Source organism: Nelusetta ayraudi, unplaced genomic scaffold (assembly GCF_046127955.1).
Source record: "Nelusetta ayraudi isolate G7.1 ecotype Tasmania unplaced genomic scaffold, CSIRO-AGI_Nayr_v1 ptg000048l, whole genome shotgun sequence".
Lineage (NCBI taxonomy): Eukaryota > Metazoa > Chordata > Actinopteri > Tetraodontiformes > Monacanthidae > Nelusetta > Nelusetta ayraudi.
The window spans coordinates 7,497,055-7,511,266 of NW_027466098.1; the positions used below are offsets into that span (position 1 = coordinate 7,497,055).

General features: G+C 49.8%; 1 protein-coding gene across 2 annotated transcripts in view; it reads right to left on the minus strand.

The window, feature by feature from the left end:
• grik4 (glutamate receptor, ionotropic, kainate 4) overlaps window positions 1–14,212 on the minus strand; it is a 303,979-nt gene that overhangs the window by 31,189 nt on the left and 258,578 nt on the right. For both annotated transcript variants that reach the window (XM_076036026.1, XM_076036025.1), the window contains exon 12: window positions 4,244–4,351. In XM_076036026.1, coding sequence (XP_075892141.1) covers window positions 4,244–4,351 — 108 coding nt within the window. The remainder of the gene's footprint in view (window positions 1–4,243; window positions 4,352–14,212) is intronic.

Sequence of the window (14,212 nt, forward strand, 5' to 3'; positions counted from 1 at the left end):
CACTGCCAGTCTGCGGCCTGCTTCACCGCCTTCACAGGGAGAGTCTGGTTATACTGTGGTTGGAAATGAAGATTATTTAAAAAAGAGAAAGCCCAATAATAAAAACCAGACAACCCTGCAATGCCTCAGAAAAACTTGGAAATATATATATATATATATTTCCAAAGAAACCTTAACTGCAGTGGGAAGCGACCCTCAGTTTTTTTTAATTGAAATCCCCAACTAAGGTTACGGAGATGCCTTACAAAGACTTCAATAGCACCTGTGGTGAAGGCAATTAAAGATTCCAACCACACGGCTCGTTGTGCCCGACACTCTGGCAGAAAAATCCATTCTGCTCCTGCCAATGTTCCCCCTGGAAGCTGTTTGTCAAACAGCAGAGGGAAGGCGACTGCCACGAGCAGGCCTGCTGTGATGAAACTGGCCGGGTTAGCCTGCGCAGAGTGCACAAAGAAATGCACAAAGGGAGAGTGTAGGCCGTCGTAGGCGCGCGCGCGCACACACACACACACACACACACACACACACACACACACACACACAATCACTTACTCACTCACAGGCACACAAACACACAATCTTCCAGGCTAGCGCTATAGGTGAGGGATTCTTCCTGAGCCGTGGCTCATCCGCTGCCCACGAGCGAAAGATAGCCGCGATGTGGCGATCACACCGTGATGAATGAGCCGTGATAGGCGCTGAAAATTGCTCCGTGGTGGCTTCCGAAGTTTGGAACCGCGGGGGGACTCCGTATCTCGGCGGCGGAATCAGAGCACCGCGCCGCTCGTCCAAAATTCGTGCTTTCGCACCTTCGCTTGTTGTGAAAACACCGTCTCATTTGGGCTCTCGCTCGACACAAACACACACACACACACACACACACACACACTAGCTCCCTCTCTCTCCCCTGTGGCCTTCCCCTTGTGAAATGAACCGTTCCATCTCAGTCTAAATCAGTCTCATTGCGACCAGTGAGTCGTACCCTGCCAAAGAAACATGGCGATACCTCCTCGGTTCATTCCCACGGCTCCGCCGGCCTGATAAGCCCAGCGTTTGCGCACGTCGGGCCAATTGCCTGGCGCTTACAAGCTACTTTGCGCCCGATCATCGGATTCATCAGCGGCTGACGTCTTCGCGCGCGCTCGTCGTCGGGGAACGAGGCGAGGAGCCGCGTGAGATCCAGGCCAGGCGTCCATCGCGCCAAGGCAGCGTTAATCCCACCTCGGGCATTTCAGCGGCGAGCCGTCAACGGAGGGAAGGTGCGACATACAGAATTCCCGGCGGCAGATCGTCACCTCGTCTCTAAACACATCTGTTCTTCTAAATTAAAAGAAGCGAGCCAGTTCATTTGAGAACAGTTAAATGCTGCAAGAGACAGATAGGTTGAGAATGCGTTGGGTATTTGCGCATCAATTCAGGCATGTAGGCAGCGGTGTAGTGTAGTGGTACCTGGACAAGTGGGTATGTTTTTAATTCATGCCCCCTTTTTTGAGGATAAACGCCCTGTTAAATAAACAGCAACACGGAAGACTGCTTTGACTCTGCCACATAATGTCTAGTGCTTGACCTCAGAATCAGGATTTTTGAAATAAATGGGGGGGGGTGTCATGCCCTCACCATCCTATGGAGGCAAATTGGACCACTTGGCTTGCAGACACTACTGAATGATACGCATCAGATGGGATTGAGAATAGGGTGTATGCAATGCTGTGTGGGTATACGCCACGTACCTGCGAATACCCTGCACTGCAGCACTATATAGGTGAGACTTAATATAAAACAACCTCTTGATGTCTGAGACCAAACAAAACAAACCCGTGCCGTAAATATTTTGAGTGGCGGAGCAGTTATTTCGCTGTTAGCACGTGAGTGAACAGTGAGGAGGCAATAAGGTGACGCGCTAATAATCAAGGGTTCTAGATCTGTATTCTGCTGGAGGCCAAGTGGGACACTGTGCTCCAGCAGAGGTGCTTGTCTGGCTGTCAGACCACATTTAAAAGCCCTCTCCACGCGGCAAACCTTTCTGATGTTGTGAAAAACGTCAGAGAAAATACAAAACGTTTGAAAGTCTCTCCTGGGCTCCTTTTGATTCTCGTCGCGGCGACTTTCATCTTTTGTGGTACGAATATCAATACGGCGAACCCTGCCGAGGGAAAAAAGTGCCATGCTGTTACCCACACGCCGTATTTATCATTTGACGTGTCGCTGAAGAGACGTTAACCTCACTCTTTCATAGTGTGTGTGGATTTGATCGTGGTTGCGTGTGTTTCCCAGTGTGTTTTGACTAAGCCTTGTGTAACTGTTAAGCTGTGCAACGGCGACGTATGCGGTACTGCGTGCACCATTTGCCAACCCTTGACGGAAAACTTTGAAGGTCGTCCGTCATTTTGACGGATTGCAATTCACACGCCTGTCCACTTGGTGGCAGGTGTGATGGATGAATTAGCTGTTGATTAAAGTCCTGTCTTGATGTCAAGATTGCCCTGGAATTTGGCCGCTGTAAAATGTCGTGTGGCGGCCGGCTGTAACCTTAGCAGCGTTTTACGCGACAAAGTTAGGAAAAAAAAAAAAAAAATGTTTGCAGCGACAGAGAATGAAGAACAAACAGATGGCAGACGGAAGTACCAGGAGAGGCTGTGAATAAGGAGCTGGACCGCAGTTCCAGTAGCCTAATGGCACAATGTTTTTTGGTAGCTTCCACTGTTACTGTGTTAGAAAAAAAAAAATCATCCATCTGCTTCCCTTGGTGAGAAAAATGGGGAAGTAACAAATCTCACATGAAATATGTGTCTGAAACGCGAAGGCACAGTTGATGTCAGTTGTTGTTGTTTTTCTTCCTAAGGAGGACGAACAAAAATAGAAATAATATTTGCTTTTAGATCAAATTCAACCAGCAAAGAGTTGAAATAAAAACTCCTGTTTGCTGCTGAAACAACCTGCTGCACAGCACAGCTAAGAAAAAAAGCACTGCCTTGGAACACAGTGTTGAGTGCACTGAACACCACACGTGAGCCTGGGGTAAATGGACAGTAACCAAAGCAAGAGCAAACATACCGATGTACCGTTTCATCATAAAACTGTCGGCTTAGGGTAATTTCAGGAAAGAAGAATAGGAAAATTATTATGCAAAAAAAAAAAAAAACACAAACGTGCGTGATGCACAAAAACATATGTTGCATATCATTTTCTTATAGTTGTGTGTGCTACAGACCTGCCACTACAAAGTAAAGTGAGGTAAAGTGAAGTAAGTGTCCGATGGGTCCATATAGACGGTGAGCAGGACTTGGCTGTAACCAACAGTCATTGCAGTTGACTCGTTGCCTTTCTGTGTCTCCAGGCGGGCTTCAACAAAACAACCAGGCCGCATTCAAAGTCACTTAAATCCACTTTTCTTCGTCATTTTGATGCTCACTATGCACTTTAGCCAGCCGTCCACGCCGCGCCTCCCGACCCCAGTGCAAAGTTGCCATGCCGTGTAATTGGCCGATGAGCTACTTGCGTTTGTCAGCGACTGAACATTCGACCTAATAAAGTGGCCGCTGAGTGCAAACGGTGTTCGTGCGACTCGCAGGCGTTGCTCTAATCCGGGGATATTGTCAATTCTTCACACCACGCCACCATTACACTTTCCCCTTCCACCGCTCGTTTGGCCGGCTGGATGTCCGCGGGCAAAAAATAATTACGGCTATGTCATGAATAGTAATGATTGCAGTTTAGTTCCATTTTGAATAATTCACCTGTTTGGTTACTGTACAATCGTTCGGATTGGGCGGGGCGGGGGCGCCTGTTTTAATGTACGCTTTCAAGTGTTTTCCTTAACGCCCAGGCGCTCAAACATCAGAGGCGGAGGGCCTTGGAACGGTGTCCGTGGTAACAGGTAGCTCAGCGATGTGGCACGGCGCGCACAGGATCTATATTTACATCAGGGGCCGAGGACGGCTGACTGGATGAATTATTATCTCCCGTCGGAGCACTGTGATGTATCCCCGTCTGAGGCACTCGGGGCCAGGCAAAATAAATAAATAAATAAAATAATAATAAAAACAAATAAAACAATCGCGCGGCATCAGCTCCTCTGATCCCAAGAGGACTGAGTTGGGGTCTGAAAAAAAAACTAAATGGGCTTTTGATATGGTAATTGCCTGTCAGCGGCAGAATGTCAGCCGCACACGCGCGTCAGCCGGAACGACGCGAGCGTCTCTCGCGTGCGCGCACGAGAGCGTGAGCGTACAGTGGTACTTACTAATATTGTCGTGATGGTGAGGGTGGTGTTGAAGAGGGTGTCTGTCACGTTGATTGATGGAAGTGTTCTCTCCATGGACAGTCCATCTTCCGAGTGCCACAGGCCAATCTGCAAAGACAGCACACACACACACACACACACACACACACACACACACACACAGAGAGAGCAGATCGGTCACTAATTGTGTTGGCTGGAAAAGGCCAATAAGAAAACAATCTGAGCTTCTGCGCTTTCTTTCTCTCTGATTCACAGTGACTTCGCTCCCCTAAAAAAAAACAGACAAGACACCACGAGTCAGTGAGGCCAGCTGGGTTGGACAAAACTCACACATTTGTAAGACGGCGCAACGTGGAAAGTTATTGAGACTGCAGGGGGAAACAAAGACGTGCGCGTGTGTGTGTGTGCTCGTGTGTCTCCTTGAGGCAAACACGCCGGGCACGTGTTCAATCAGAGACAACAGAATGCATTCCTGAAACCAATTACGGCCAAATCCTGTGGCACCCGGCCACATTTTAAGTTTCATTACAGGCTAAGTGGGGGGATTCACACCTCCACCTCACACGGAGAAGCTCCCTCGGCCTCTTTCAAGTCAGACGCTGCTATCTCCATTTCCCCGCGTCTTTCCCATGCCTGCTTCCACAGGCCCCTGTTTCGTTCCTGGTCCTTTCTGACAAGGAGGGTTTTTTTTTCTTTCTCGTGGCCACTCTAATGGCTGGTAGACTGCAGCAACCCCGAGGCAGCGTTAGCGTAGAACTTTGCAAGGAATGGCTTGGGTGTAAAATGCAAATTTTGTCCAGGGAAAAACCGGTTTCGACTCGCAAACCCCTGCCAAAATGTCTCCGCGTCTGTGCATTCATTTTGGTTTTGGCCATACGCAATCTCCATTATTTCCAGTCAAAGCGAGCCTCCGTCAATTATACAGTGCACTGACAGTTACGTATCGCGGCAACAAAGCTGTGGAAAAAGCCATCAGAAAAGTCATTTCCCCTCTCCTTATCTGGCAACTTTACAGACTGCCATTACGCTCATGAGGCCGACACACAAAAACACAGCATTTCAATTTCTGCGATAAAAGGAAGCAGTTATTGTTTTTCGGCGTAGCGGGAGATAACACGGCGATAACTTGGCGCGATGAAGATAACATGCAAATGGCTTCCTTTAATTAGTTTGTGCAACTTCAAGTGACGCAACTTATCAAGCGTTAGATTTGATAAACGGAGGGCTATTTAAGGGTATTCTGTGTTCTCTTTAAGATTACAATTTCAGACTGTTGCTATGAATTCTTTTTATCAATATGAAGTTGTTCTACTAAATTCTGTTCCATTTAAAAAGAATCTCAGTAACAACCTTCCAAGTGGTTTTGAGAATAAAATCACAGCTTTCATAGCTTCTCGTATAAAATACCATGTGAAGGTAGTAAATGAGAATATGATGCGTCAAATTCCAGCTTGGGTGGATTCAGTCTGTGTGACTGGAATGAATTTAGTGATTATGTCCGAGAAATCAGGGATGTTCCTGTTGTTTGGAAGCAGACAGGTCAGTAAGAAACAAACAAACACACACAAATCCCCACATACACACACACACACACACACACTGGTAAATAAAACCATCTTCTGGGTCATGGGCTGAAATCGCCGAAACCCTCCCGAGATTTTAACCTGCTCGTGTTGATCAGCGCCTACATTTCAGAGCCTTTTAAGACGCCCAGTGCAGTGGTCCAGCTGCCCAAACACCCTGAGCGACACGTGTCACCCGGAAAGAGCAGGAAATGAGAGCAGGAATTGAGGAAGGAGACCCGAGAGAGAAAACCCGAGGCGCTATCTGGCGACACCGTCGGCCGCTCGGAGTGGGAGAGGGAGGAGGAGGAGGAGGAGGAGGAGTAGGAGCGAGTCCGAGGCCCGGCAGGTGTCACCAAAGGTCTGGGACTGTGCGGGGAGACAGTAATGGAGACGGCGGGGCGGCGGAGGAGAGGGCCGGATGAGGGAGCTCTGTGCAGGATGAGAGGGGAATCATGCGCCGGCGGGGGAGGAAGTGGCCCTTTGGTGGCCCCTCCGTCAACTCTCTTTGAGGTGAGGGGAGGAGAAAATAGAGGCGCGCTGTCTCTAGAGCCGCAGCGACGAGCAGGAAGGAGTGTGAACAAGTGAGGCGCGAGCAGGAGGGGGACGGCGCCGCGGCTTTTTCTTCAAACGGTCGGAGGACCTTTGGTGCTTGAATAATTGGAGTGCGTTACTGTGCGGTGAAAGGAATCAATTCGGCCGGCCCACGCTGAATGTTCGAAGACACTTGTCTTAAAATATATGTCTCTGGATGAGAGACATGAAAACAAAGCATCTAGGCTTTTTTTTTTTTTTTTCCCAACATACGGTTCTTTTACAGACCAGAACTTGTTTTTCAGGAGAGCAAAAAGTGGACCAACGGAAAAAGGACTTGGCCGTCTTTTACGTTGACGCAAATTGTATTAATGTCTAACTGATGGCGTATAAACAAGTCAATAGGAAGACTTTGATCTGATCGGATCCAATCGGAAAGAAATGTTGTTCAGGTTGAGAGGGGCGAACAATCTTTAATCTAAACGTGGTCCTTGTGCACTCCTGTTCCGATCCTGTCCCTCTGGTTGGGGTAAAATCATCTTCAACAACAACATCTTCTCCAGTGGGTATGCCATTGTGTGTATCAATGTGCGTGTGAATGGGTGAATGACAGGCCAATGTAAAGCGCTTTGGGGTACCGTGAAGGTGCTGGAAAAAAACGCTACGTAAGTGAAGTCCATTTTACGGTGAACTGCAAGAGCAGAACAATGGACTCGTACATGCTTTGAGGGTAGAATAATAACAGTGGCAGAGAGAAGTAAAGTAGGTGTGGGGCTCGATCGAGCCCCTCGGTCGAGTAAGGACGGGCAGACAACACGGGATGCCCAATGGTTCATGCTAGCACAACACGCGCATGGGATCAGTTCATTCCGCACCCATGCCAACAGGGATTTTCATTTTCAAAACCAACTAAAGTTTAGACTAGATTGTAGAACTGGACGGTTCTGATGTTGGTTCTCTCAAAGATGAAAGCAGCCTTAACCAACGGCTCACGAAACGTATCGGAAGCCAGCTGCCGTCTGTTAAACGGCCGGGGGAAGCATCGGCGCGCTTTCCCTCCGAATCGTTCCGTCGGTTGCGCAACCGGCGTAATTGGAGACGACGCGAACGTCACATAAATCCCGACGCAAGCGTGCGGAGCCGTCGCATAAAATCACCATTAAACAAGCCTTAAACAATCTGTCTGTTCATCTCACGCAGAGACAAAGCGCCCCGCTGTTGACGCCACGCGGCGCTACACAAACAGCTGTAACTGCGCAATTTGCCGCAACCGTTTACTTTCTTCCCTTCCCTTTTCTTTTCCCAGCGCTGCTGGCTGGTGCGGCGAAGAAGCCGAAATTAGACGGGTTCTCGGGCTGCAGCTGATGAGTTCACTTTTCCAGGCGGGAGGAGGTGGGCGGGAAAAGCGGAGCATAATAAGACAGTAGGGAACGGCAGAGGTTGTCGGAAAAAAAAAAAAAGGGAAAGGCCGCGAGCGAAAAGATGCGGGGGGATGTCAATCACATGACTGGATAGGTGGGACGAGGCGGGGCGACATGGAGGGGGTGGGGGGGGTTGGGGAGGGGGGGGGGGGCAAAAATCAATGGGTGAGTGCAAGGAGCAGCTAGCCGGGGGAGGGAGGGAACTTTACGTGAGATCCAAATAAGGGGAAGAGTGAAGTGATGGGTTTGTGCGGCCGTGTGGCGACAGAGAAAAAACCCCCAGACAAAAACAGAACAGCGCGACTCAGAGTTCGTTCTGCAACCTGGAATTACGACACCGGGGGAAAAGATCGTTTGGGGGCCCGCTGAGGCCTCACGACTGGCCGATTTATTATTTGACTTCTTTTTTTTTTTTTTTTTTTACCTCTCTGTCAGAAGAGTACCGTATCCAATCGGGTGTGGCACGTCGGCGCTGTGACAGATGCATCCGTCACACGCCAGAGAAGCAATGGCGGCCATTATGGAGCATAATGTCAAGCAGCCCACTTACAGCAAGGCTGAGGCGTTCAGGTGTCACGCCGGCACAAATGGAAACCGAGACCAGGATGGAGGAGGGTGTGTACGCATGCGTGTGTGTGTGTGTGTGTGTGTGTGTGTGTGTGAGCTCTCTGCTTGGCACCAAACTGCACTGCGCTGCCAAATCGTAATATTCTTATGAGGCGCTCACAACGGACTTTTTATTGCTCTTACGGCAACATTGTAACAGCTCAGCACCATGACCATGCGCCCGCAGCAGTTGCGGCTTCTGCTAGTGACGTGCAGATCAGTACTAAAATACCGATACTTCCGAGACCAGATCTGTACGCTCTAAAGTGATTCTCAAATCAAAATATCGATATTTTTGAAGTCGTTTATGGTAATGCATAATATCGATAGGAAGATAGTGGAACATAGCGAAACTATCGAAATGATACACTGCACTGAAAAGCCAAAGGAAGAAGAGGAAGAGGAGGAGAAAGAAGAGGAAGAAGAGGAAGAAAAAGAGGAAGAAGAGGAGGAAGAGGAGGAAGGGGAAGAGGAGGAGAAAGAAGAGGAAGAAGAGGAGGAGGAAGAACAGGAAGAGGAGAAAGAAGAGGAAGAAGAGGAAGAGGAGGAGGAAGAAGAGGAAGAGGAGGAAGAGGAGGAAGAACAGGAAGAGGAGGAAGAAGAGGAAGAATTGAATTTAACCATGCTTAGTTAAGCCTTATATATTTGTGTTGACTTTTTCCTAGAAGAAAAAACGAGTGCAACAAACCATGTGAGCCACACATTCTGCTGAATCCCTGGGGCTCTTGGTGTCTGACCGCACTCCCATTTTGTTAGTGAACCTATGTTTTCACCAACACAACCAAAGTAAAATTTAACATACGCCATTGCTACTACCTAGTCTTCAGCCTTTTTTTTTTTTTAAAGTTCCTGTCTGTACCAAAAATGTGCTCGCAAGTGTTGCTGTTGGGGTTGTGCAAATTAACGAATATGTCATGTGATAAATCAAAGTGGATTACGTAGACTAGATGTCATTAAATTATACAGAGCAATTGCAATCAAACAGCTGCGGAAAACATTTAAAAAAATGTGTCTATTATTATTTACTATCAGAGTGTAATTATTCTGGCATTTATATATTCAATTAAATTTTTTTTTTTTTTTACAGGCAATTTCAATTCGAGTCGTCCATATTCTGAGACGGCAAGTGTTTGTATCCCGTTACTGCAGGCTATTTGAAGAGGCAGTTTAATCTCAATAAGATTCAGTATGAGTTGCCCCATCATTTGTTTGTCCTTGTGATTTCATACACACTCACGGGCATTTGCATAAAGCATGGGTATCGCCAGCGCCAGCTTGAATTTCACTCAGTATCGGATCGGAAAAGGAAATCGGCGGTATTGAACGGCGGCCGTGTCGCGCTGTTGCGCTCCCACTCGGCAAAAACACAGCCGTTGCCGTATTGTCCCGGTGACGAGCGGCAGAGCGGAGCTGCCGCGTCGTCGTTTTGGAACAGAGGCGGCGAACGGAGAGTCGGCGAAGAACAAAAGCTCAGTGCTGAAGCTCTCGCCGGCGTGACTCATCGGCGGGAGGAACGGGGGTAATCAGGGCGGCGCCGTAGGCCAACTGCAGGGCAGATTCAGGCACAGGTGGCACCGAACGCACGCAGCCGAGAGGAGAGGACTGGGCGGACGGGTGAGTCACGACTCTGGGGGAGATTACAGGGATGCACACGCAGGGGGGGGGGTTGGGGGGCTGGCAGCTAGTTCCTTTAGATGCAATTGCAAATTAGGATCAAATAAATTGAGAAGATGACTCTCACGATGCAGATCGAATCTGGCCGAAACTGATTCTTTACACCAAGCAAAATGAGGGCAAATGACTGCAGGTCTGTCACTGAATCGTACATGTTGCTGTGTCCCCCGGCTCGTTCTGATTGGCTGAGGTGTGCTGACGCACAACGCGTGTTACACGGGCAGGATGGGAAGTGACACCTCTGCCCTATTGGCCGCGTAGTGTGCAACCCAAAAACCTTTTCATCAAATACGCTGGGTGAGCAACTCCACTGAGATGGATAGGCCGCCATTTTGGATCCCAGGGGCTTGATCAGCACCTGCAGGCCTCAGTGCCTAGCTAGCAGGTGACCAGCGCTGTCACCAGGCGCTGGAAGCACACCCTGGTTGTTTTTTTTTTTTTATTGAAATACCGTATGATTTAATTAGACAGCGACACAATGAGAGTAAATTCGCTGGCTTTGTACGCATCATCGAGTGCTGTAGCCCGTCCTGCCTGGCGGTGGCGACAAGCAGTAATGGGTCTGGACGCCCTTGTAACGCCTGGCATGTTTATTTTAGGCTGTTCTTGTTAAGATATCTTATATTTATTTGAAAGGTCAAAGCTGTTTTGTTTTGTTTTTTTGCTCCAATTCCAACTTCCTGCTGTGCACGACGTTCCGCTTGATGCGGAACCTTGCACATCTTGTGCAGAGCGCAGGAACTGTGACAGCTCATAGGCGTGCGGTGCGGTCACAGCTGGTGGGAGCACGTTGACACTCGCTGACTGGAATTGAAACGTACGAGCTCCAGTCTTGAACGCACCTGGTGGGATTCAGGCCTAAGTAATGGACGGCCCCACTGGGGGCCACAACAACCTTTGCTGCACCGCCGCAATTGATTCGACCTCATCTTTTCCGACCGCCAGAATAAAAGTCAAAAATCAGAAACGGAGCCTGACTTCAATGTTGCAAACTTACCTGCGAGGTCTCGATGACGCAAATCTGTTATTCGACACTGCGCCCTCGGTCGAAAAAAAACTGAAGTAAACAGGTCGACCTTGATGGAAGCCGGTATGTAACGGAAACCTCCAAATTATATAAATGTGCGAGAGCGCAGGGTTGGATGTGGAGGACCCCTCCGTGCCCGGCGGTGAGCTCGCGGTAAACAATACCTGTAAGGTTTAGGCAGCAGCAGCAGCAGCAGCAGCAGCAGCAGCAGCAGCAGCAGCAGCAGCAGCAGCAACAGACGGTGCTCCGTTGCCACATTATGCACAGAGCCTGCTTGGGTGCAGGAGGGGCCACGCTGTGAACTGATAAAAACTGAGACGCGAGGAGCGGAATCTCAGGCACACTGGCACAAAAGGACTCAGGCACACACATGCATTTGCATATACATACATAATACACATGTAAGCACGCTCTTCTCGTCTCTCACCCTCTCCCTCTTTCACACGCGCACATGCAAACACACACGCACGCACAGGCACGCACACACCGGCTCAGCCGGCCTTGAAATCCGTTAAGACTGGGGGATCTTGCAAAACAGCTCATCCATTCCGCTTTTGATCTATTCCCCCATCTCCAAGCCTGCAAAGTGCAAGCTGAGAAAAACAAAAGAGGAAAGGGGACTGCTGCACGTCTCCCGGAGACCAAACAGAAGGAGAGACGGCGAGACACACAGAACGCGCGCCGTCCTGAATGCAGGTTCGGGACAGGATCCTTCCTCTGCCAACATTTCAATAATATATTAAAAAAAAAAGATGTGGCCACAGGTAGAGAGGCCCAGTTTGATGATTCGGGATGACCTTTCGGAGCATGAGTGATGTTATCAGTTTAATATTATGTCTTTATATATATTATGTATTTCTGTTATGTTTTGAGTTTGATTTCTCTTTATGTTGCGTTTGTTATGGATGTAATTTCGAAGGAAGGAAGGCCTCAAAAAGCTGACAGCCCCCAACATGCGAACAAACAAGCTGCACCCCAGCCGTGCAGCCGCAGCTGCAGACATCAACGCCTTCCCGACGACTAGACGCGAGCGCGTAGGAGGACAGAAGAACGAGAACAAGTCGGCCCGGGTTAGCTCGTAGCTTCTTAATCACCGTCGTAACAACGCGGCTGGTTAACAAACACCGGCAGTTCAAGCCGCTCCGTGTTGGGAGGCGAGACGCTCTAATTGTACTCGACGAAACGTAGAGTTTAACAACATTGCACGATGGCGGCGGCGGCGGCGGTGGCGGCTAGCTCATTTGAACGGGGGAACAAAAAAACAACAACACACAAACAAAAAACATAAAACAAAACAGGGCCGGAATTTAATAAAGGCGGCGCTGCTAGCGGAACAGTTGTCGTCTCTTCAGTCGGCCGCGCATTAAATTCATAACAGAGGCGGCTGTGTGAGCAATATACCTGTGGGACGGAGGGCGAGGGCGGGGGGGTCAAGCATTACTGGCGTTAGCAGGGCGGCGGGGGGAGGGGAGGGAGGGTCTTTGTTCTTCTGCAATAGCAACTTTCTGTATATATATTTTTTTTGCTTTTTTCGTTTTGTTTTAGCGCAGAGAACAAACACAGTGCAGGACACGGCAACATTAAAGACAGAGCAGCAGCCGCCGGGGTGGCGGGCAGGAGGAGGAGGAGGAGGAGTAGGAGGAGGTGTGGGCTGCAGGAGGCGTGAAAAATAAAAAGAGGCGAGCAACGCGGGAGGAAGTGATAGATGAAAGGATGGTAGATTCGCTAATGTCAACTGTGGAAGGCCCATCGGCGGCGAGAGGCTCGGAGCCAGCGGGAAGCCACGACGGGCGGCCGCACCAGTTGTGGGGGGTTGGCGGTGGTGGTGGTGAGGAGGAGGAGGAGGAGGAGGAGGAGGAGGAGGAGGTGGGGTCACGAATCAAATCAATGGAGCGACAGGTGAAAGGGAAGGGAAGCCCAGCAGCCTCGGCGGCCCTCTGATCTGATCCTCCTCCTCCTCCTCCTCCCCCTGTTCTTCCTCCTCCTCCTCCTCCTCCTCCCCCTCTTCTTCCTCCCCCTCTTCTTCCTCCTCCTCCTCCTCCTCCTCCCCCTCCTCTTCTTCCTCCTCCTCCTCCTCACCAGGACTGTTTTATTCAAACGGGCGAACAGCGCCGCTCTTTCTTTTCTCCGGCAAAAGAACAGATTTCAGTTGTCCTGACGTGACCCCACCTCCCTCCCTCCAACCTCACCCCCTCCCCTCACCCCTCCCGGAAGTCAACGCCCAACCTCTTAAGCCCCGATTCCACTGGCCAAAAAACGTGGTGTTGTCCCGCAACTAATCGCCATTTGGTGGCGGTGGAATCTGCTCACCGAGCCGCGCAAAACGGGTCAAACAACCCGGCAAGCGACCCGGGTCAAAATCGGCTCCGATCGGCTTGAGATAGAATCGGGACACCCGTGACAACACCACCTTCTTTTTAGCTGCCGCACAGGTGACGTTGAGCGTAACGTTGCGCTAAATCATAACGTCGCGCCAGTCGCGGCGGACATCAAGCACTGACGCAAAGGTTTCCCATCACGTTCCATCAGCGCTGGATAATTGTTCATTGTCCTCTGGCTGTATCGCCCGCTGCTCGCGCACAAAGTGGACCAGACGCCGAAACAATCGCTGCACGGCGGGAAGCGGCCGTGATCATCATGCGATGTCAGCGCGGTGACGTCAGCACGACACGCAGCGGCGAAAGCGGAGGGGGTGCGGCTTGCCGGCGGGGGTGACACCCCGCTGGGTTTGGTGCGTGGACACGGGACTCAATGCTGATTGCTTCCGCGATGTCCCGCGTCCAAAAACATGGTGACGTCCCGCTAATTTTAGTGGAACAGAGGCTTTATTGATATTGTACAGTTGCCTGGACAACGGAATGTAAAAGCTGCAGCTGTCGTTGCTTAAAACAAAATAACATGCAACACATTATAGGAGAATGTGTGCTATAAAGGAAACACATACCACATAATCATATACATACACAATATTGCACAGGCTAATGTTCAAAGAGACTGAGAAGGAGGTTGGGAGCACGTGTTCAGTGTCCTGACAGCCCATGGAGAGAAGCTGCTCCCAGGTCTGTCCGTTCCGTTGCTTATTCATTTTATTAATTTCACAGGGCAGCTCCTCCACGGGCCTCCGTTAAATCCCTCGCCCTGATAA